Source organism: Typopeltis vanoorti, chromosome 2 (genome assembly GCF_054136105.1).
Source record: "Typopeltis vanoorti isolate ZY-2024b chromosome 2, IOZ_Tvanoo_1.0, whole genome shotgun sequence".
NCBI classification, from domain to species: Eukaryota; Metazoa; Arthropoda; class Arachnida; order Uropygi; family Thelyphonidae; genus Typopeltis; species Typopeltis vanoorti.
The window spans coordinates 31,989,356-32,014,289 of NC_143550.1; the positions used below are offsets into that span (position 1 = coordinate 31,989,356).

General features: G+C 39.3%; 1 protein-coding gene across 1 annotated transcript in view; it reads right to left on the bottom strand.

Moving 5' to 3' along the window:
* The window catches only part of LOC150108907 (muscle calcium channel subunit alpha-1-like), a 1,617,925-nt gene that overhangs the window by 831,124 nt on the left and 761,867 nt on the right, over window positions 1-24,934 (bottom strand). Inside the window, exon 21 of the mRNA XM_090414483.1 lies at window positions 8,712-8,892. Coding sequence (XP_090270609.1) covers window positions 8,712-8,892 — 181 coding nt within the window. The remainder of the gene's footprint in view (window positions 1-8,711; window positions 8,893-24,934) is intronic.

Below are 24,934 nucleotides of genomic sequence, written 5' to 3' on the forward strand. Positions count from 1 at the left end.
TTCCTTCTTCCAGATTGCATGCTTTATCCCTTCATTCTAATAAATTTAGTTTAATCCTTTATCCAAGTGTGAGCAAACAAAGTTTGCACCTGAAAGTATCTTCAAGACTGGGGTAAGGTGGTACAACACCAGGGAGACTCCTTGCAAAGGTGGAGCAAGCTACCAACACTCCTATCTCAGTATCTCCCATAATGCAAAACACATCTCCTTGCGGATATGTCTAATGTTATGCATTAAGGGAAGGGCCACTACCCAGACTACTTTCGACCTTTATTGAGGTCTCTCTTCAGTGGGAGCCAGGGCCAAGTGGAGATACCAGGCAGAAGCATTAGCAAGGTCATCTCTACCTATAGGAGTTGCCAAACGGTGTGCCACCTTTTTATTAAATTACTCTGAATTTAGAGAAAGATGTTGAAAGTTTATTTTTCACTTGGTTAGACTATAATAAATTTAGTTTAATCCTTTATCCAAGTGTGAGCAAACAAAGTTTGTGCCTAAAAGTATCTTCAGGACTGGGGTAAGGTGGTACAACATCCCTTCATTCATTCATCTGAATGAAGGAATAAAGCCCATTCACCCACTTTATTCAGCCTTTTTGGAATACATTTGCTTACTGATGCTATTAAATAGCTGTTAGCCAGTACCTAAGTATCACTTATCTACTTCCTACTCATTTCATGCTTGGAGACATAGCTTCAAGTTGTCACCTAAGTTTTACATAATTGTTAGCTCTTCAGTTTCACATACATCATTTCCTCACAGGACTTCATATGGCTGGCCAACATCAGGGTAAACACCTCATGATCACTTTTGCCAAAAGAGACAATCCTCTCATAAAATGATCAGATCTAAGGCTCTTGATATCCTCATTTATCCTCTCTTACATGCAATCTAAGACAGCTGTCCCTAAAGAATTCAAGAAATCCATTTTCCTTATTTCTTGTGTTCTCTCTCTCACTCTCTCTTTATTCTAGACTATAACAACTTTCAAATAAATATGTTATCCTATCAATCTCCACTTTATATCATACTGCATCAAACCCACTTACTTCCTTGCATTCCTACCTTGTGCAGACATACTTTCCCTGCTATCATCAACAGTATCCCCTCTCCCCCATTCTTGTCCTTTATTTCTCACAAAATGCATCATACCTTTCCATTTTTTACTCTCAAGATTTATGGCAAATGGTGGGAAATCAGGGGAGAACCAGAGGACATCCCTGGAAGCTGTATAAGGAGGATGTGAGCAGGAAAGTGAGAAGCAGGTTTTTTTGCATGCAGAGTTGTGAATTGGAATGCCTTGCCTGAGAGTGTGGTGTATGCAGAAAATTTGAGTGTGTTTAAGGCATGATATGATGAGCTATGTGTGTATGACTAAGGATCTCCTATGTGAGTCTCTGACTCAATGGGATCTTGGGATAATAATAATAATAATAAATGTAATCAGCCAATAAATTTCATCTTTCTTATTTCTGTGCTCCTGTTATTTGTAGATATACACAGCAGTCCTATCCATCATCTTTATCACCACTCTTACCTCATACATCTCCCTTACTCAAGTACGTCACTTAAATCTCAGGCCATATTCATGATTCATGATCCTTATGATTGTACAATATATAATACAATAATCAGTTTCATAAACCAGCCACTAAATGAAACAGGTCTTTGTTACCTATCTTAACAAGTTAAACCATAAATTACACAACAATACTGCTGGTTTATAATAAAGTAATTTTCCTTTTGGTATTCTATGTAATAATCTTCTTCCATGTGCTTTCCCAGTTTTAAAAGAACTTTTTTGAATCCCTATTTTACTTTTCAGTTAATGTCTGTTTTCCAGACTTCTGTCACCCATACCATTTTGAAGTATTATTATATTATTATTATTACAGGCAACTCCAAGGAGTCCACAGACTCATCAAGGGAGGCCCTAATATCATGTCATGAACAACTATTTGACATTCACACAGTATCTATCATACTTCGCCTTGAACTCATTTACAGTCATGGCACCCACACCAGATAGCTTATTCCACTCCACCACTCTCCAAGTAAAAAACCTAGTTCTAACCACTCTCTTGTCCAGCTTCCATGTATGGCCCCTAGTCATCCCACCACCACCAGTCCTATTCTCAAAAATATCTTCTGAATTAATCTTATAGAAACCCTTCAGTAATTTGAATGTCTCAATCATATCACCCCTTTTCTGCCTATCAACCAATTTCTGCAAACCACAAATCTTCAACTTGTTCTCATAAGGTTCATTCCATAGACCTGCTATCATCTTGGTCACTCATCTCTGGATCCTCTCCACCTCCTCCCCAAGAAGAAATCCTCGCACCCATATCTGGGCACAGTAGTCTAGATGGGGTCTTATCAAGGCTCAATACAAAGGAACAATAACATGTTCATCTCTGCTTAATAAAGTATTTTTCAGCAACCAAGTGATTTGATGAGCTGATTTAGCCACTTTTGCGATGTGCCCCCTAAACTTCAACTCCCAAATCCCTGGCCTTATCAAATTCCTGGAGTACAGTTCCACCGATGTGATATACTGCTGCTAATCTTTTCACCCGAAAATGCATAACCTTACATTTTGTCACATTAAATTGACATCCATTTTCCTTAGCCCAGTCCTCCAAACTATCCAAATCATCCTGCAAAATTTTGACATAATGTGCACTCACTATTGTTCTACCCAATTTCTTTGCATCATCAGCAAACAAATGAACAGTTCCTCTCAGATCCTTTCCTATATCGTTAATGAAAAAATTCAAAAATTCATCCCTACCTTACAGAAGACACAAAAGTAACTTGCTATGCAGATGATATAGCCATCTGGCACACTAGTGCTAAAATCAAAGAATCAGAGGAAATTCTAAACAAATCCATGAGAGGATTAGAAAAATGGTCAAACGAACTCAAACTTAAAATCAACCCAGACAAAACAAAACTAAGTACATTTAGTACAGACAGGAAAAATAGACATTCCTACAATCCCAAAGTCATGATCAATAACAAGCTAATTGAAAAAGTCACAAATCCAAAATACCTTGGTATTACGCTTGATCAGGAATTACGTTTTGCACAACACATCTCTAACACTTCCAACAGAGCTCTAAAAAAATTAAATATACTGAAAAGGCTTTGTGGAACAAATTGGGGTGCAAAGCCAAAAATCCTCAAAACTACTTACACTACACTAATAAGGCCAATAATGGAATATGCAGCACCTATCTGGTCACCTTCGGCTTCATCGGTAAAGAAAAACCTAGACAAAATACAAGCAAAAGCATCCAAGATTATCATTGGTGCAGTCTCATCCACTAACAACATCAGAGCCCAACAGGAATGTGGGCTTGACCTGCTGGAGGACAGACGAAAATTTGCCACCATAAAATTCATAAATAATATCAGAAGCTACCAAAGTGATCATGTCTCCCTAAAAACCTATGAACATTGGAACCAAATTTGCAGACTTCACAGATCATCGACTTTACAATATGATGACACTATCAGGAAAGAAATAGGTCTTGATCAGCTAAATGTCCACATAAACAAAGAACCTCTATTTTCCAGTCCTTTACCTTCAAATACCTTCATAAATCTAAACCTTACCAAACTCTGTACAAAAAAAGAACCAAAAGAAATGCTTAAAGAAAAAGGCCTAAATACCATCAACCTTCTTTCATCCTCCAAACAGGTTATTTGTTATACCGATGGATCATCAGACACCAATATGATTAATGGAGGCGCTGGTGTTCTCCTTCTACTCCCGAAAGGTGAAAAACTTTCAATAAAAGTTGGATCTGGGAGAATCGCTTCCAATTTTACCAGCGAACTCTACGCAATAATTAAAGCACTAGAAGCCTACTTAAATCTATCATCATCTCAACAATCTGAAGGAATTATAATTTACAGTGACTCAAGATCAGCTATGGAGGCAATCAAAAATGGCAATACCAAGCTCACACAAGACATCCATAAACTCTTAAATCATCTAAAGTGTTTAGGTAAAAGTTGCATTCTACAATGGATTCCTGCTCATGTAGGCATTGATCACAACGAAGCAGCTGATAAATTAGCAAAAGAGGCCAGAGAACTCAACCAAGAAACTCATATGATAACTCTTGCTGATGCCAATGCACTAGCAAAAGCTAAACTAATTCCATTGAAATCAGTGATACAACATCAAATTCCCGAGATCAATGCTGACAGAAGGACCTCCACTACGATAGCAAGACTACGAACAGGACATTATAGAGGAATGAAGATCAATACAGATGATACGAGAACATATAGAAACTGCAACAACTGCCCCAATACGGAACTGACACCCACTCACATCTTTACCTGTCCAGCAATTACAGCAGCCTTGCAAGAAATAGATCCTAATCCTGAACAACAGCTCTATACAAACAAAATCACAGACATAGCCAAAGCAGTACAAAGAGCGCACGGAAACATCTAAGACTCTTCAAAGGACAAGACAACAACAACAACAACATAATGAAAAAATTGAACAGTAGTGGTCCAAGAACAGACCCCTGGGGCACATCACTAGTCACAGGCCTTCTTTTGGACTCTACTCCTGAATAAACCATTCTCTGGTATCTCTCTTTCAACCACCCTCCTATCCATCTCACCAACCCTATATCTATCCCCATCTGCTCCAGTTTACTGATTAGGGTTCCATGTGGTATCCTGTCAAAGACCTTGGCAAGGTCCAGTAGTATCACTGTAAACCCATTACCCCTATCCAGTTCAGCCGTCACTGTGTTATAAAACGTGAGCAAGTTACTGAGGCATGATTCTACCCTTCACAAAACCATTCTGTCCCCCCATACAGTATCCCATTTTCATCTATCCAATCCTGTATTTTCCTGTTGACTATTTTCTCCAAGACCTTGACAATGATTCCTGATATGCTGATCGGTCAGTAATTTATAACAGCAGTCTTGGAACCTGCTTTATGCAGTGGAACTATTTTCCCCTCTTTCCACCCCCTTGGGACTAACCCAGGCCCGAGACTCAAATTAAACAAAATAGTCAAGGGCACTGACAATTCTTTAGCCGCTTCACATACGACATGAGCTGGTATACCATCCAATCCCACAGATGTACTGACATTGAGGTTTTGTAATAGACTATTCACCTCCACTTCGTTCATCGCAATTCCTGTATAAGCTGCTGGTTCTTTCATTCCTGCAATGTCACCACCTGGATGATATACTCTTGCAAAGTGCTTGCTCAGTAATTCCACTATATCAACTGATTCGATAACAATACCTCCCTACCATCGGCATTCTTTAAAATCATCCTGCCGTATACATTTTTTCTTTTACTTGCAACATATCGAAAAAACTGTTTGGGATATCTTTAGCCTGCATGGCTAATGTTCTTTACTCTTCTGGCCTGCACTTTATACCGTTCATGTACCTGCCGGTCACCTTTCTCCTTAAATTACCTCCACAGTTTCTTCTTTTTTTGCAGCTCAAGCTTAATGGTGTTATGCATCCATTTAACCCCTACTTGATTTAATATTCGGACTCTAGGTATACAGTCAGCCATTGCCTCCTGCAAACACTTCATAACCAACTTCCATGCACTATCAACATCCAGCCCTTGCAGTTTTACATGCCATGGCACTGATCCAAGCAATCTCCTAAGCTTGTCATACTTGCCAGCACGGTAATTCCACATATACCCTGTCTTAATCACAAATTGCACACCTTTAGCCACCTCCCAGGTCAAGACTTTATGATCACTCTCACCAATAGGTGGCAACATGGTCATATTCATTACAGTCAAATTCTCAGATACTATTACCAGGTCAAGCACTCTCACACCACTAGTATTTTCAATTACATGCTGTTTCAGATAGTTATCCCTTAATAATTGAATAAAATCCATTTCCTTCCTCACATGTGTCCTCTCCTCCTTCCAATCAATGTTACCATAGTTGAAATCTCCCATAATAATTACTCTCCTTCAACTCATTTCTTCTGTTTGCTTATGCATACTATCTCCACCATCTATTCCATAACCTGGTCTATAGCAGCATCCGATTGTATATTTTGTTCTGCTAACCTCAATCTCACACCAAATAGCCTCAAATGTGCTCATTTCTCTATCCTGCAGTTCATCTTCTATTCTCCTTGGCTGCAGCTCATCAGCTATCATCAAAGCACTCCTCCCCCTATTTTATTCTCCCTGTCACTCCTGAACACACTATACCCCTCACATTCAATCCCACTTGCTATATCATCTTCTGTCAGCCATGTTTCACTAATGCCAATAACCTGTGGCCTGGAAGTGCCAACCAAGGCCAAAAATTATTCCTTCTTGTTCCTAATACTTCTGGCATTGGTATACATGAATTGCAGAAGTCCGTTTGTCTCATCCCTATTTCGATGCCTTATACTAACTATCCCATTCTGATTTGTTGTCCTTCGTACTCGTCATTTGTCTCCTTTCAAATCATTCGTTCCTGCTACTACTATCAATTCTTTCACCCTCTGCTTTTGCATTCTAATAGACTCGCTTACATCCTTAATGTTTGCACCAGGTTGGTACAATTTTGTCAAACTTGTGGTTTGCATGTGAAAATGTGAAAAAAAAAACATGCATGTGAAAATGTGAAATTCTGCAACTCTCATCTTTCCTATTATCATTCTATATTATAACAAAAACACTAAATCAAGAAGAAATGGAAAGGAAATACCACTATTGTCTCAGAAGCAATGTAATGAACTATCAATGCTTCAAAAAAGCACACAAAAAGATAAATCTAAATTCTCACTGTTTTGAATAAACAGTACAATTGAAATGTTGAAAATAACCAGGGAGATGGAAACCTCATCCTACCTTTGGATGCACACATCAAAGGATGGAATGATAGTGTGGGATAAGAGTGTGATCCAAATCCATTCTATAGCATAGATATAGAATGGATATTAGAGATCAATATTAGATAATGATCACATTATCTAATAATGTGATCATTATTAGATAATGTTTCAATATGTAGCAGCTTATTTGAGATCAGTATTTTGTTGCATTTTTTGGCCTGAAGACAATGGCTATTTTTAAGGTAATGTTCTTATCCTGTCGTTCCAATGATATCATCAGTGGTGAGTGTATAGTAATGAAATTTTATAGAGATATTATGATTTTTGACCAGAGAGATCTACATTCAAGTTGTATCAAGAATACAAGGAACATTTATGAGAACTAAAAGATTTTTATAAGATTGATGCAGGGGAATATTTCAGCTGTGTGATAGTGATGGAAGAACAAGAGGTCATCCCTGGAAATTAAGGAACAGTGTAGTTAGCAAGGGTGTGAGAACTAGATTTTTTGCTTGGAGAGTGATGAATGAGTGGAATGCCTTGCCTGACTCAGTTGTGAGTTCTCTGTCTGTAAATGAATTCAAGAAGAGGTATGATAGTTTGGGTCTCCTGCAATGAGTCTACTGACTCCATGGAGATACCCATAATAATAATAATAATAATAATAATAATAATAATAATAATAATAATAATTTTTCAGTGACATGTGATTAAGCTGCACTATGTTATGTCACACTTTTCCTTTCTGGAACTTGAAAATAGACAAACTACCAGGCAATATACATTAATAAACAAGGCAACATATGGAGAAAGAAGTAATTACCATATCAGAGCAAAAATTAGGTTTATAAAATACCAAGTTATTTAATTGTAACATCATAGTTAGCCATGTCCTAATATACATAAATGGAAGATGGGATGGAATGCTATTATCAGTAATTATCATTATTATTATTATTATTATTCAGGTCTCCATGGAGTCAAAAGACTCATCGCGGGAGGTCCTTCCTAGGAAACACAAAGTATATCAAGACTCATCGCGGAAGGTCCCTCCTAGGAAACACAAAGTCTATCATACCACTCCTTGAACTCATTGACCATTCTCACTCTCACCACTCTATCAGGCAATGCATTCCACAGTTCAACCATCCTCCATGCAAAGAAACTACTCCTCACCCTCTTGCTCACAGCTTCCTTTCGTAACTTCCAGGAATGGCCTTTTGTCATCACTCCTTCCCGCTGTTCAACAAAGAACTCCCCAGTGTCAACCCTGTAACCACCTCTCAACAGTTTAAAAGTCTCAATCATATCACCTCTCCTTCTTCTATCTACCAAACTCTGCAATCCACATTCCCTCAGCCGATCCTCATAACTAACATTGTACAGTCCTGAAACCATCTTTGTTATCCACCTCTGTACCCTTTCCACAGTTACTTTATCTCTTTCAAATCCTGGGGATCAAATTTGAGAACAATGCTCTAAGTGTGGTCTGATCATGGTCTTATACAACAGAATGATAACTCTTTTATCTCTGCAGGTCAGCTGTCAGATCTATCTTAAGAGGAACAACATAGCAAAATTAGTAATCTTTACTGTCCATCTGAAATTAAAAGGGCATGGCAATTTGAATAAGGAATTCTATTATCATAATCTCTGAAGGACCTAGAGATATTACTGCTACAGGTGTGACTTCAGATTACTCCAGATACTTTTCAGTCATCAACTGATGGCACATCAAATTAATGCTGTTAAATTTGATAATTAACAACATAATGTTGTTAATTATCAAATTTTGCTAACTAGGCTGTGCACATGCATACAATTATTATAATTGAATTCCTATATTTTAATACATACCCATTTGTGTGTGAAAAGATGAAAAATGAGCTATAGGCAGGAATGGGTCTTATCTTAGTGGGAATATTGATTTCTGAAAGACGACGGGGACGAGCAGTAGAGACAGTGGCTGTATCATCATCATCATCTTCTTCTTCATTTCCATCATCTTCTTCCTCTTGGTGATCTTCATCTTCTCCATCTGAAATTATAATAAATAGGATTGAATTCCATATTCTGCTTTATGTTTTTATCCTCTCTCTGTATATATTTTTTTATTTTTTCACCCTATATATATATATATATATATATAGGGTGATATCCATCTTTCCTCTGTTCAACATTCTTTATGGAACACTAAGTATGCCTTATGAATAACAGCAAGAATACCTATCCATGTACCATCTAATATTCTTAAACTGATATTTAACTTGGCTTAAAGGTAGCACTTATAGTAATTACACTTGGTATTCAAACATTCCCATGAGGTTTAAGTAAGGAATTAAACTTGATATGTGCATAATGAGTACTCTTTGTTTATGTGAGAAAATCTTCTTCCTTATCCATATGTATATATATATACACTGTATGTGAACACCAATGAAATTAAAGCATCATGGTTATCCAAGCTGGAGAGCAATTTGCCAGTCAGATAACTAAAAGGTTGAATAACCGAATGAATAATTACATGGTATACTCTATCTGAAATAATTCACATACTAGGACTGGTTAATTTAGGTTAGATAATTGAGTGATCACTGTATTTTATATAGCAGAGAAAAAACAAGCCTCAGAAATATGAAATCAATATATAATTATTATTATCATTATCTTAAAATCCTTAACACTCTCTACATTAATAACAAATTCTAGTAATGCATTCCATTCACTCACAGTTCTCCATGTAAAAAATCTACTCCTCACACACCCTCTTCACCACACTCTTACATAACTTCCAGGGATGACTTCTGGTTTTTCCTTTCTCACCTTCTACTGTTTTTATAATCTCATCTGGATTAATAAAATAAAATCCTCTCACTGACTGAAATGTCTCTTATCACCTCTTTTCCTCCTATCATAGTCAGCATTCCAAAGTCCTGTAACTGTTTTAGTCATTCTCTGGACTCTCTTCAACATTTCTACACCCCTTCTTCTAACAAGCATAACAGTCCAATTCTAACCATTGCTTTATACAGTGGCACAATCAATTAGTTATCCCTATATGTTAGTGTACTTCTTATCATATCAGTGTGATGTCCAGTCTTCTCTATGCAATACTTGCAATATGGCCACTAAACTTCACTATACTGTCAACCGTTGCTGCAAAATCTTGAATCTCATCAAATTCTTACAGTACATCAGCAGCATTAACATAGTACACAGACTTATATATTAGCACTCCAAAATGCAACACTTGCACTTATTAAAATTAAAACTACACCTGTATATCTTTGTTCAAGTTGTTGGCCACTGGAGGGCCACAATGTGTGTGTGTGTAGTGTTAGAAAAGAGCTTCAGAAAAGAAAAGTACTATTCTGCATAATAACTGGTGATATTGCTTGAATTTTAGTATAATATTGTTTGTTTTTGATAACTTAGTATGTCTGTGTGAGTTTTGGCCTTGAGGAATTGTTATTGACTTTATTAATTAAAATTTTGAAATTTGCTTTCTTTGAACAGAATGCAATGGCAGTATCCACGAGGTCAACCATGCTGGTGTTGACCAGTGCAACTAGATGATTGCTGTGAAAATCAAGTGCTGTTAATGACTTAGATTTTTCAAAAATAGTTCGATGTTGTGAGTGTAATATGTATGCAGTGGCATAGCTGGGACTCTTGATGCCCAAGTTTGCCGCCCCTCTCAATACACACCAAAAATACCACAAAAAGTCAAAACAACGTATAGGGAAATAAACTAAAACATTATGTTTATTTTTGAACTAAAACTTTAATTCAAACATTCTTGAATGTTATTTTTCTTCCTTTTCTGTTAGCAAAATCATTGATGACACTGGCAAAGTCTATTTCATAGTAATGTAAGTAATTGTTAATCAATTTTAATTTGGAAAAACTCCTCTCACAACTAGCAACACTTACAGTAATTGTGCAGAAAATTTGCAGTAGTATTACAATATTTCGAACTGAGTTCTCAAGACTGTATTTTAGAATAAACTGCAAAAGTTCAAAAAGGTTTAAAGTGCCACCCGTAGTGGACCACTCTCTCTGACCTACCCTAGATATGCCACTGTATGTATGCATGCATGGCAAAATGTGAGAGATGTTTGTGGAGAGACTGAACAAGAGACAAGAGAAAGTATGGATTTGTAGGAAGTGCAATATTTTATTAGACTACAAGTTAACAAATGCAAACAGACTGAAGAAATGAAAGATAGCATAAATCAAAGAAATGGAACAAAAGCTAGTTTATTTATTTATTCATATGGAGTTTCCTCCCCCCCTTCCCTATTGGGGCGAGTTGAGCCCCCCCTCATGGGGGGTAAATATTTATGGCTGTAGATCCGTCTGTGTTCACGGGGCCGGTTTGCCTGCTTGCGGGATGAAAATTCCCAGATAAACTGGGGGGGGGGAACCCTGCTGTGCACACCCAAGGTCGGCTGACTTGGCTATGGCTGAGGAAGATCCTTAAGCTCCTCATGTCAGCGATGGGAATCGAACCCAGGACACTCCTACCCCAGGCATACGGTTGCGAAGCGCATAGCCACTAGGCTAACTGCGTGGACACGAAAGCTGGTGAGACTAAGGGAGTGAAAGAAAGCAAGAATGTACAAGCAAAAGGAAGTGATAAGGGAGCGAAAGGAAGTATAAATGAGGAAACGGAAGTAATGTGTGGCAGAATGAGAGGTAACTAGATTATAGAAATGACAGAGAGTGGAATTGTTAGAATGCAAGATTTGATGAAACAGTTATTCGAAATTAAAAAAAAAAGAAATGAAGAATATGTGGAGGGATATTAGATGTTTACTGGAAACAAATGAAAGTGTGCAAAAGAATAGAATGAAAGAAAAAAGGGTAAAAGAGGTGATGATTAATTTGAGAATAGCAGTGCATGGAGATTCCATTGCAAGAGGACTGGTTAATGAGAGTCCATAAAGTCCAGAAGAGAAAATGAGCAAGATAATTCATGCTTTGGATATGAAGAGGAAACAAGAAAGAGAGAATTAGTGGTGGTTGAGGGAACAAATGATTTAATTTGACATAAGGAGAATCAGAACCGTCGACCAGGTGTAGCACAGAGGCAGCCTAATAAGGGTGCTTGTTCAACCATATTGCGGCAGGCGCTGTATTACAGCAACAAGATATTTTACATCTGACATAGATGCAATAGATTTATTTGAAGAATTAAAAATTCTCTCAACAATAATACAAGAGAAAAGTGGTCCTCACTAAATTTTATCATATATATATATAACCAAAATCTTGTAGATATATATCCCAACATAACCCCCACCCTAAGAATAGTGTTCACAATTCCTGTTAGCTTAACAAGTGCAGAAAAAATATTTTCCAAGCTTAAATTGATTAAAAATTATTTGCGAACAGCAATGACCCAAGAAAGATTGGTTGGACTAGCAACTATATCGATAGAGGTAGACATAGCATATAATTTAAATTTAGAAGAGCTTATAAACAGTTTTATTGTGTGATATCCCATTAGAGAAAACATTTAATTAATATTATTATGTAATTGTTTTGCATTAATGTTTCTCTTGTAATAAAAACAGCAATTGGAGATTTTCTTATATTTTTGTCTTATAATCCACCAGGGGTGATATTTAATTGTTTGCATCAGGGTGCGATCTAATCTGGCGATGGCCCCGCGGAGAATACAATGGTGAATATTGGGAAGTTATTAAAAAGAGTGAAAGATAACAGTGTGTTGCTGAGGTATAGCAATGATGAGTCAAGATGGAGAGCAAGAATGATGAATGGCATGCAAGCAGAGCTGTGTGAGGAGGAGGAGAAGGGAGAACAGTTTGTAGATGTGCAGCATAATTGAGTGAAGAATGAAACTGTACAAGAGCGACAGATTAAATTGAATGGATTCGCAGTGAATGAACTGGAGAAACTATTGCTAGATGGACATGCAGTGTGTGTGTGTGTGATGCAAGCAACAGGTGACAAGAAACTTCAGGAGAGTGGAATGGAAGAAACTGAACTGCTTGGAAATGGAAACAGTAGTAGTGTGAGAGATGAAGAGAGAATGGAAATGTTAGAGGAATTGAGACACATGGGGGGGTCAGGATTGACAGGGAGAGTGGATGTTGTTAGTAGTAGTAGTGATCAGCATAGAAATGGAACAGATAGGGATGTGAGTGGTGAAGTTGAGACTGAGCGGATATATGTGGTAAGCTGTAATAAAGGTGATTCAGTAAGGGCATGTGTAGTGTGCAAATCATAACCAACAAGTGGCTTGGGTAAGACTGGTTATAGACATAAAAGTTATTGCTGTATTTATTTACAAATGTAAGAATATCAGAAATAGGGGAGATGAAATGGTTTCACTGATTAAGTTTATTCACTACAAAATCATTGGAATAAGTGAAACATTGTGGAATGAAGATGATATCCTAATGGGAATAGAAATGGAAAAGTACATTGTTTTTCATGAGGATAGAAAGGACAATTAGGGAGTACTGATGATAGCAGGGGAATTATGTCCACATAAGTTAGATATGAAAGAGGGAAATAGTGACAATGGTTATGAGGCAGTGTGGTGTAATGTGGAGGTTGAGCAGAAGATGTTTAGTTTGATGTTGCTATAGGCCAGGGATTGTGGAGGGTGGTGATGAAAAAATGTATAAACAACATGGGTTAGTGAACAAAAGAAGGGTAATTATTATGTACATTTTTAAATTATGGCAGTATAGATTTGAATGAAGACAGCATCTGGGAATAAGGAAAATGAATTTCTTAAGGTTGTGAGAGTTGAATATCTAAGGCAGCATGTGAAGGAGGACACATGAGGATCGAGAGTTTTAGATCTAATCATTTCATCAAAGGATGTAATTGTAAGTGGGTTTCACACTTTGCTCCAGTTCATGAGAGTGATCATGAAGTGATCACTTGGGTTGTGACTAGCCATATGCAGACTTCGTAAGGAAAGGATATATGTGGAAGTACAAAGCAGGTAATTATGACAAGATTAGGAGAGAGCTTGGAGCCATAGTATGGAATGAGCACCATAGAGGAAATAAATGTTGCTTGGGAATTGACAAAGAAATACATAACATCATTAATGTGTGAATGTATTCCGAAGATCAAAAGGCAGAATTAGGTAGGTGTGAAATGGATGAATGAGAGAGTTTAAGCATGGACTCAGTTAGTCCATACTTAATCTAATCCTGTATTCTATTCTTAGCCAATCTATCCAACACCTTGACCACAACTGCAGTTATAGAGACTGGTGTTAAATCGTGAATGAACGCATGAAATGAATGCTTTTCATTCCCGATTTAACAAGTTCGCCATTTCCCAAAGACTAAGTGATAATCAGAATGATGCTGTTTAAGTAAATAATGTATTAAATTCTAACTCTGTAAATTTCACCTACACCTTATATGTTAAAAATGTTACTACTTGATATTTTCCTTGTGCCTTGAAATAATACCAATGGATCTAGATACTTTTATTTGGAACTTAATCCTATTATCGGTAATGCTGCCACCGGCTATGATCATCGTGTATTGACTTCTGCAAGTCATGCTTGGGTGTGGAACTCATCCACCAGTCATATTGATAGCGCTGCTCATCGCTATCAATATGACTGGTGGATGAGTATTCTTATCAAATCAGTTCTGTCTCGACCACCAGAGTCCTATTTGGTACTTGTGGCTTGCGATACAAAAGCTGATTTGATAAGTGAGTACATCCAATGAGTGGAGATAGTAGGAGATATAAAATTAATTACCTGACCTGGGAATGAACTCTTGTTCCTGATTTTCGCCCTAGATGTGTCATTTTGGATGAGGTGCAGGCTTGCAGGATAAATTTTTTTTTTACTATTGTTGCATCTTACTGATTTTTGTTGTAATGTACTAACTTGTTCTTTTGCATTTTATTTTACTAACTTTTAACTTGCTGGTAACGCTTTAAGCGCTACGGGAATAGGGTCGCAAAACTCTTAACTTTTCTTTTTTTCTTTTAGACGCAGAGACCAGAAACGAGTAGAGTGATCCCCCACCCCCGGACCTTAGGAGTGGAGATTCCAGGGTTGGAGGACCCCAGAGTATTGACCAAAGTCCTTAAGGAGCTCGTAGGAGTTCAGAATATCTTCTCCTTCACCACCTACAGAGGAGGACGATTTCTGTTTGTTGTGAAGAACGTGACGATGAGAGACAAACTTATGGAGGACTTCCAAGTTCAAGGGAAGCAAGTGACCCCTACCATGGTGGGGTCGCAAGTATGGCAACTCAAAATCAGCCACTTCCCTATGGAGTATTTAGAAGCCGGAGATGACGTGCTCACGCAAGTGTTCAGCAAGTGGGAAAGTGAGTAATATCAAGAAGAGCATCTCCCAGGAAGACCCCGCCTGGTACTCCAGTGAAGTCACCTTCACCATGGACATGTGACAACCTGTGCCAAACCTTGTCACCATCAGCATGTCACGTGTAATGGTGAATTATCCCATCCAGGAGTGCAAAGACAGTGTTTGCAGTGTGGCTTCATCGAAGATCTGGGGAGTGACTGCCCCCAAGCCAAGTGCTTCAACTGTGTAGGCATTGGGCACATTTCTAACCAGTGCCCACACCCCTGCTGAAAGTGCAACAACACAGACCACAAGGTAACACATGTCCTCTGCACACATTCGCAGAGCGGGCAGGAGCGCCCATTGAAGCACTATCCCCACAACCTACAAGAGATGCCGGTGAATTTCCAGTACTCCCCAACACCAGCAGGAAGAAAATTATCACACAGATGGTCTTGGGGAAAAATCAAGAAGCGTCCGACAATACAGCTGAGGAAACAGTTCCCCCCTTGGCTACCTCCATCATTCCTTTACAATCAGCTGAGGGTAAAGACGAAGCTGAGGATAGCGTTCCACCAGCTATCCCCCCCTCAACAACAACAACAGAAGAAGCTTCATCTGTCAATGCTTCCCAGACCTCCACTGCAGTAGCCAGTATCCCCCCCCCCCATGCAGAAGAGAAGAACACGAAAGAGAGGGGAACAACATTTCCCACCTCCCAAAAAAAAAGGAAAGAGGCGGCTTCTCCAAAACTGGAGAAAAAACATCACCAAAATCGCCCCAAAGGAGGTTTGGACTCAACAACATCAGAGTCTGAGATGGAGGTGGAAACTTCCTCTTTTCATAAACAAAGTGTAAACTCTAAAATTCAAAAGCTCACTGGCTCCCAGTTCAACTTGTACGATTACGAAATAAAAGACAGTAAAATCATCAGTTTCAGAATTATTAACACCCAGCATGAGTTCGAGGTTCTCTCGAACTCGCGTACAAAACTGGAAGCCGGCCTGCAGGACGTGGGATGTTCTACCCCCCCCTACAGATTGATGATCTCACAAAGTACGTCAGAAGACTATGCATCAAAGATCTAGGCCGGATTTAATTATCTAAAACACTGTAATCCCACCACCCCTTCTGTGTTGCCCCTCTCAACATCAGAGGGCTCCGTTAACCACCAAAACAAGAGGTGTGGAAGCTCTTGCTAGCCCACAACATCCGGCTCTTGTTCCTGCAAGAAACACACTTTTTTCACAACAGAGATATGCAGGAACTGAGCCATAAGTACTCCGTACTATCATATTGGAGCTTCGGCACAAGTAACAGAGCCGTGGTCGAGGTACTCATGCTAGTCCCCCTCCTCGGAGCCTTCCATAACATCCAGAGGGATACAGAAGGGAGAGTTCTCGCCATTGACTGGAAGTACCGGGGCTCTATCACCATGTACATTAACATCTATGCCCCGGTAGACCGAACATCTAGGTCAAGATTCTTCCAGTCACTCCACAACTACCTGTATGGCACCCATCATGTCATCCTGATGGGGGACTTCAACTGCGTGGCAGATCCAGCCTACGACAAAGTAGGGGGGGGGGAATCCCAACACAGGTACAGCTAGCTACAGGGACTTGGAAATTCACCTTAGGAATCTCCAGTTGACAGACAACTGAAGGGCTCACAACCCCTACTGTTGGGATTATACTTGGACAGGCCATGGCATCGGCACACGGATCGACTGCCTCTATTTGTCACCTTCCCTTGTCTCCAGAGCCGAGACAATAAAGCACATTCCAATTAATTATTCCATCTCAGACCACAAATTAGTCATGCTCAGTTATCATACATTAGAAGCTGTAGATGTTGGTCCCGGAACCTGGAAGTTACCACCTGACTTCCCGTCCCTGTTCTCAGCCAAGCTTAACCAACTGTGCTCCACCTGGTGCACCGCTGGCTGGGACTGGGTTGCATGGGCACGACTAAAACTTACTATCAAGGAAAACATGATAAAATGGGGCCAGGAACGTGCCTTCCTTAGAAAAGCTCAGCTCCGTGACCTCTACAAGGAGAGAAGCTGGTTCGTGGCCAGCCAATGGCAAGGCTTTCCATGTCACAATGCAATCCGAGACATTAATCTCGCCACTGATATGGAGAGACAGAAGCAGGTGGAAGAAAAGAACATTAAGATCCGTCTCCACCTCAGCTCGGAAGACAGGCAATCGGCTGTGTTTTACAACAGGCGTTTCGTCAACTTCCGGCAGGAGCGAACCATTACCACCATCATTGAAGGCCTGTCTTCCGAGCTGAGGTGGTATCCCCAGAAGGCATTTAGGATGTCAGGTGTAGTGGTGTGATACTATACCAACATCTATCAAGACAACCAAGTACTCCCCCAGGATTACTTGGAACATTGACCCCTTCCCTGCACACAAACAAGCAGGGTTGGATGCACCAATTACAGCAGCCGAAATAACATCAGCCTTTAAGCAATGCCGTACAAAGAAAGTGCCTGGGCCAGATGGATTAAGCACAGAATCTACTGAGAGGCCAGGGACCACATCCTCCCCATTCTCATGGCAATCTTCAACATCTTCCTGACCACTGGAAACATGCCAAGGGAATTTCTGGAATGCCATACCGTCTTCATCCTGAAGACCAACAGGGACCCTTCCAACATCAAGAACTGGTGCCCCATCAGTCTGTTGAACACGAACTATAAGATCCTCACCCGTGTTCTCAACGACAGACTGAAAATCGGGATGAGGTAAGTCATCAAAAGTACACAAGTGTATGGTGCTCCTGGTCGATTGATGGAGTTCAATCTCATCTTCATCAGAGAACTGCTATGTTGGATTAACATTAAAAAGTACTCCATGGCATTGTTGACTATTGATCTCAACCGAGCGTTCGACAGCATCCGGCATTCCTTTCTTTTTAACATCCTGGAGAAAGTCGGGGTCAGAAGTGGACTCCTTAACATCATTAGAGGAGGCTACAACAACAGCTCCACTCGTCTCCTCATTAATGGACACCTATCTGACCTCATTACCATCCAGGAAGGGGTCAAACAAGGGTGTCCCCTTAGTCCGCTGCTCTTTGCACTAGCCTTTGAGCTGTTCTTATGGGCTGTCAACAGCTCTCGTGCCATTAGAGGAATTTCACTGCCTCTCACCATGGATGACTCCAAAGTGATCGCTTATGTGGACAACGTGGTGGGCACCTTTAGAGCAATGACTCCATACGGAACTTCTTCAACATCTTGCAAAAATTCCAAGTGTCGAGGTTAACATCAAACCCCGACAAAACCAAAATCAAGACGTATAGAGTCTGGGACCTGAATAACATCCCTGCAGGTCTCGTCCCTACTGCCGACCCCCTCACCATCTTGGGAGTCCCGTTTGCAGAACAGCCCATGCTTAACATCGAACATCTCGACGACAACACTGTCGAGAAGCTCGAGGACTGGAAAAATGGACAGCTGTCACTCTCCTCCAGGGCCTCTGTCATCAAAACCATCATATGCCCTGTGCTTCAGCACGTCCTGAACATCACTAACATCAGCGAGGATGAGGAAATCCGGCTCTACAGGAAGCCCCTGAATGGGGCAATCTATGCCAGGAAGTTGAAATCAAGATCAACTTCCGGAGAAGCTGGGGGGGGGGGGCTTCAGCCTCCTCCACCTTCAACATCAGATACCTATGTAATACCGCTTTCCATCTAAACAGGATACTGCAGACTGAACACCCCCGCAGCTGTCCTGTGCGGTATTTCTTGGATTTCAGGCTTCCCCTTTTTGGGATTCCAGTTCCACCAGGGTCCCAAGGCAGACATTGTTCCAGAAGATTACAACAGACTGTGCCAGCTTATGCAACAACTCCGCTCGTCGGGTGTGAACACCGCTGGGACCCTGAACAGCTATACTTGGTATGGACATTTCTTTAACATCCTCCGTACTGATGTTCCGGATCTAGGGATCAACAACAATGAGATCCTCTTCAGCCACCTCTCCAAACATCGAGGCTACCCATCGAGAAAGAACCTGCCATGGAGGATTGCCTATGGACACCTTCCAGTCAACATCAAGCAGTTCCACAACACCCGGAACCCCTTTTGTGACTTCTGCAGGAGCTTGGACACCATGGAGCATGCCTTCTACCAGCGTCCCATTTCCATCTTCGCCTGGAGGAGGTTAAGCGACGTGCTCCGTATCTCCCCCTCCTGCTGCAGGAGCAAGTCATCTTCCTGCAGTTTGCTCCCCCAGCTAACAACCAGCAGATTTTAGTGATATTTATAATTAATGAGCTTAAATACCACATCTGGAAGGTAAGAAAGAAATTATCTAACCCTGCTAATCCTCCCAATCTGTTGGATCTCTCCCGGATCATTCTTTACAAGTTCTACAGTTCCTTGAGGAGGTTTTTGCATCTTGAAAAAAGAGGTATTGGGTGACACCAAATTTAAGAACAAATGGTGTTCACCTCCAATCCTGTGTAATGTCAGAAATAACACTATCAAGTTCTGCTTGCTGCTGCTTTAAGATCTCCATCTGCAGCAGCAGCTCCACATTTCTAGCCATTTCCTAGGTCTCTGCATCTCCCATGAGTTTTGTTTTGTTTCCTGGTCTACCACGGAGGTAGTTCGGATGAAGAACCCAGGCAGCGCAGGCCTACTCAAGGCGGGCTGCCCTGAAGGGGAAGGTGACCTGGGCACTGGCTAACGTCATGGTCCTCGATCTTCTGAGCCAGGCGAATCTGTGGGGTGAACAGTTGTCATCTGATAGCTTGGAGCTAGCAAGATGTGTAATATGAGTGATGCCTATTTTTCCTTTTCCTTACTCCCCACCCGCCCTTACCATCCTATTCCCTCTCCCATCCCCCACCCCCACTACCCCACCTTAACCTCTCTGTCACTTCCCTTCCCTTCTTTCTCTTCTCTACAGGGGCACTCTGACCCCACCTTTTTTCAATAGGCCGATGACGAGCCCTCACTTTCACCCCCCCCCCAGGTGAACCACTGATGTTCGTATCTCAGAGCTCTTGGCACGAGTCATCTTGTTCTATGACTTAGAGTTGGTACTATGGAAGCTGTACTTCAACAGAGAAAAACTAAGTCCGAGCAGGCGATGTCCGAGGAGCATTCTGAGATTTCTAAAGATATACAGCCAAGTAATCCAGAAGTCTACTATGATGAAAGTCTATGCTGATATCGAGGAAGGCCCATGCAAGGAAATCTGCGAATGGTATGCTGGCCAGAGAGAAATAACAGACAAGGAGCTGAAGAGACTATTTAGGAACACTCGATTTGCTTCCGAGAAATCGCAATAGAAGTTGATGTTAACCAGAACCTACAGACCCCCCCCCCCAGGTGAACTGCTGATGTTCGTATCTCAGAGCTCTTGGCACGAGTCATCTTGTTCTATGACTTAGAGTTGGTACTATGGAAGCTGTACTTCAACAGAGAAAAACTAAGTCCGAGCAGGCGATGTCCGAGGAGCATTCTGAGATTTCTAAAGATATACAGCCAAGTAATCCAGAAGTCTACTATGATGAAAGTCTATTCTGATATCGAGGAAGGCCCATGCAAGGAAATCTGTGAATGGTATGCTGGCCAGAGAGAAATAACAGACAAGGAGCTGAAGAGACTATTTAGGAACACTCGATTTGCTTCCAAGGAATCGCAATAGAAGTTGATGTTATCCAGAACCTACATGTGTTCTAAGTCGCCTGATTGCAGTAAGAGAAATTTGATTCAATTTTGTCTCTGCCTTAACTAAGGATTGAATAATATTAAATGGATAGGCGCTAAGTTAACGAAAGCCTAGGCATTACTTTGTTCCGAGTGAACGTATCTAGAACCAGGTCTTTGATTGTATTATCTGGATTAATAGTTTAGTCTATGAGAGGAATGTTCTTAATCTAATAAGACTGCATGTCCCTTGAGAAAGTATCAGAATAGATATCTGAGTGAATTGTTCTTTCTAGTGAGTTGTTTAACATAGAATATTTGTACTAAGTTACAAGTGATTGACGAGGAAATTGTTTGCTAAGAAAGTGCCTTGAAGTGTATTGTGCCCATATAGGTGCATTAGTGTATCATGTTATTCCACTGGGATATGTGAATGAAATATTAATCAGTTGATATTGAACTACTATGTGTTAAGTATAAGACTTGTTTATGAATGCTCTTTTACTGATTAACTTAGAGATATCATAAAAATTAATGAGTACTTAGTAGAGGACATTAGTTTGTTTTGCCTATGCATTGGGGAAATTGAATTGTGTTTCAAATTTAATAGTACTTTCATGGAAGTAATATCTGTTTGAATGCAGTATTGATGTTAAATTGATGTTTCTTAATTAGAGAAGTAGAACCCCAAAGTTACTTTGAGTGAATTGCCTTATTACTAGAATTTGATATATCTTGTAGTGTGTGTTCTAAAGTGAAATAAATGTACTTTGTTTTATGCATAATCACTTCCTTGCCTGAATTCAATTCACTGTACCATTCATAAAATTATTCGGATCTTAGCGGTAATCCAAAGTGATAGGAAAGATCAAGTAACTTCGGCCACTTCTGAAAATAATTGAGATATTTAAAGTATCCTTAGCTTAAAGAAACTAAAGGGTTATTGTACTTATTGATTGATTTCTCCATGAGGTTATTTTTCATAGCATCTAGGCATAGACTGGCGCAGGATAATATAAATTTTCTCTATGTTAATAAGGGAAAAAATTAATTAATGAGAATCTGCAGACTAAATTAAAATAAATTAAAATAAATTAGTAGAAAAAATATGTCTTTTTTCCTACTAACTTCTGTTAAGTGCAATACCACTGGGATAAGTATAGACTGCTGCTTATTTTAAGACTATTTACAAGGATCGAGATATAAGAGTAATTGAGGATCAATAAGTCTTCCCAAGTATCTGATATTGTTTAAGTACATTAATATTGGAGTTACCAGCATATACACGTGTAAAGTAAAAAAGGGGGGGAGGGGGTCACAACACTGGTCGATAATTGGAAACTTCTGTCCTAGAACCATGCTTGTGGAGTGGTGCTATTTTGACTTGCAGTGGGTAAGTTCCTAAGGAACCTACCCATAGCAAAACTTGCATTAAATAACTAGGTCAAAGATATAGTCAACTGTGGTGGTCATTCCTTAAGAATATGGTGGTGGTCATTCCTTAAGAATATGTGGTGATATGTTATTCATTCCCACATCCAAATTAACATCTAACCCAACCAACAACTGATACACCTGTGATTCTTTCGCTTCCAGTTTTCCTAATACTTGCTTTTCTTCTATATATTGCACTGCATCATTTACACCCATATGATATATACTGATAAACTGCTCACTCAATAATTCCACTATATCCTTTGAACTGTCACTCATCTGTCCATTTTACCAGTCACTCTACTAGTGTTTATTCTTATTCCACTACAAGAAGAGAATAATGATGTTGGAATGATGTTGGAATCCTGAAATCATGTTAGTGATTTTTTTTTTTAAGTGAAGAGCAAACTTCACAGTTGGCTTTTTTTAGATGCTGGTAAGTCATATATCAGCTAACAATGGCATATATGCTAATTTATAAGCATTATAATTCTTATATATAAACATATATAAAGAAAAAGAAATATGAGAGTATACAATATATGTATTCATGAGCATTAACTTGGTTACTGTGATACATTTAAAAAGATATTTAATGACTAACAAACTGAGAATAAGTTAGAAAACTTTAATGATACAACTAGTTTCAGCTTATTATGGCCTTCATCAGGTATCTTTGTAGGTAGAAGAAACAATAATAAAAGACTGAAGATATTAAGAAAACTGAGAAGCACAGTTTAATTGTATTAGATAATTAAAAATAAAAAAACGTTCTATTAAAATTCCAGATGTTCTATTTATGTGCCATTGTTTATTGTATGCGTGGTAGTAGACTCTTGAGAACTCCAGTATTGAACAACAGCAGTATGGCTCTCAGGGATGTTATAGCTCAAATTGCTGTTCAAATGCTCAGGATTAAGGATGATCTCCCTGATCACCAATGCAACGAAAAATGTTTTCAGGTCTATCCCAGGAAACTGAGTGACCTTGAAAATTATCATGAGGATTGTTAGAGAAGAGAACATAGCTGGATAAGGCACTAGCATTTGATCTTTTATAGGAGATGTCTCTTTTATGCTCCTCCATGAGAAGTTCAACAGATTTATTAGTTTGACTGTAATAAGGAACATTACAGTCACACCACAGTTTATATATGCCAGGATATTTTAGATTATGATGCTTAGGTTAAGGATGGCTTATAAGAGATCTGATTTTTGGAAGAGTGGTGAATAACGTCCTGATGTTGTACTTTTGAAGGACTTTTGCTAAGTTTTGGGAGACCGAACTGATGTATGGGATTGAGATGTTACCTTTAAAATTGGTAGTTTCTGTATAGTGGTGCCTAGGAGGATCTATAAGAAATTTCTTAATTGTTCTTTTATGATATCCATTTTGTTCAAAAATATATCCTGGCGTATATAAACTATGGTGTGACTGTAATGTTCCTTATTATGGTCAAACTAATAAATCTGTTGAACTTCGCATGGAGAAGCATAAAAGATACATCTCCTATAAAAGATCAAATGCTAGTGCCTTTCCGTTGCAAGGATAAATTTGAAATAAAGATAGTGGAATTCAGGGAGATCGTCCTTAATCTTGAGCATCTGAACAGTAATTTGAGCTATAACATCCCTGAGAGCCATACTGCTGCTGTACAATACTGGCGTTCTCAAGAGTCTACTACCACGCATACAATAAACAATGGCACATAAATAGAACATCTGGAATTTTAATACAACATTTTTTTATTTTTAATTATCTAATACAATTAACCTGTGTTTCTTAGTTTTCTTAATATCTTCAGCCTTTTATTATTGTTTCTTCTACCTACAAAGATACCTGCTGAAGGCCATAATAAGAAGAAACTAGTTGTATCATTAAAGTTTTCTAACTTATTCTCGGTTTGTTAGTCATTAAATATCTTTTTAAATATATATATATATATATATATATATATATATATATATATATACAGGGTGGCCATAAATTAACTTTGTCTCTTTGGAGGTATCTGTAGCTAAAAACAATAAACGAAATGAGACCACATTTTATATTGAGACTTTCAAAGGCATGGGGCGATGAATTCTGTGAAAAAAAGATTTAGTACCAAAAGTCGCCAGTAGGGGACATTTTGGCGCTGACAGAGCTGAAAGCAGTCAAATATTTGCAGTAAACACAGATAAAAAGGATTATGCAAATTTTACTGTGCATACGTGACAGTAGTGCCACCAATTCCACTTAAAAAGGGATTGGGAACGTTCAGGCAGTTATTCGAATGACTGACGAATTGTGCTCAATATACATCCTAACTTGCCTCAGCATGCTTTACTTGTTAAATTGTTTTACCTTAAACAGTGCAATGCCGTAACAGCCCTTTGGGCATTTAGAAGGCTTCATAACTGGCATACAGGTCCTATGTCAGCTGTAGCACTGAGAGCTATGATTAAGAAGTTTGAAGAAACTAGATCACTAGGAGTTAGACCTGGCAGAGGATAGAAAGCAGTGCAAGAGACAGTAACAGACGTTGCTACTGTGGTGTTCGACGACACAGGGATCAGTACTGGTCCAAGCACTCATGCCATAGCTCCCCAAACTTGATATGGCTTATGGTACAGTCTGGAAAATCTTGTGGAAAATGCTTCACTTC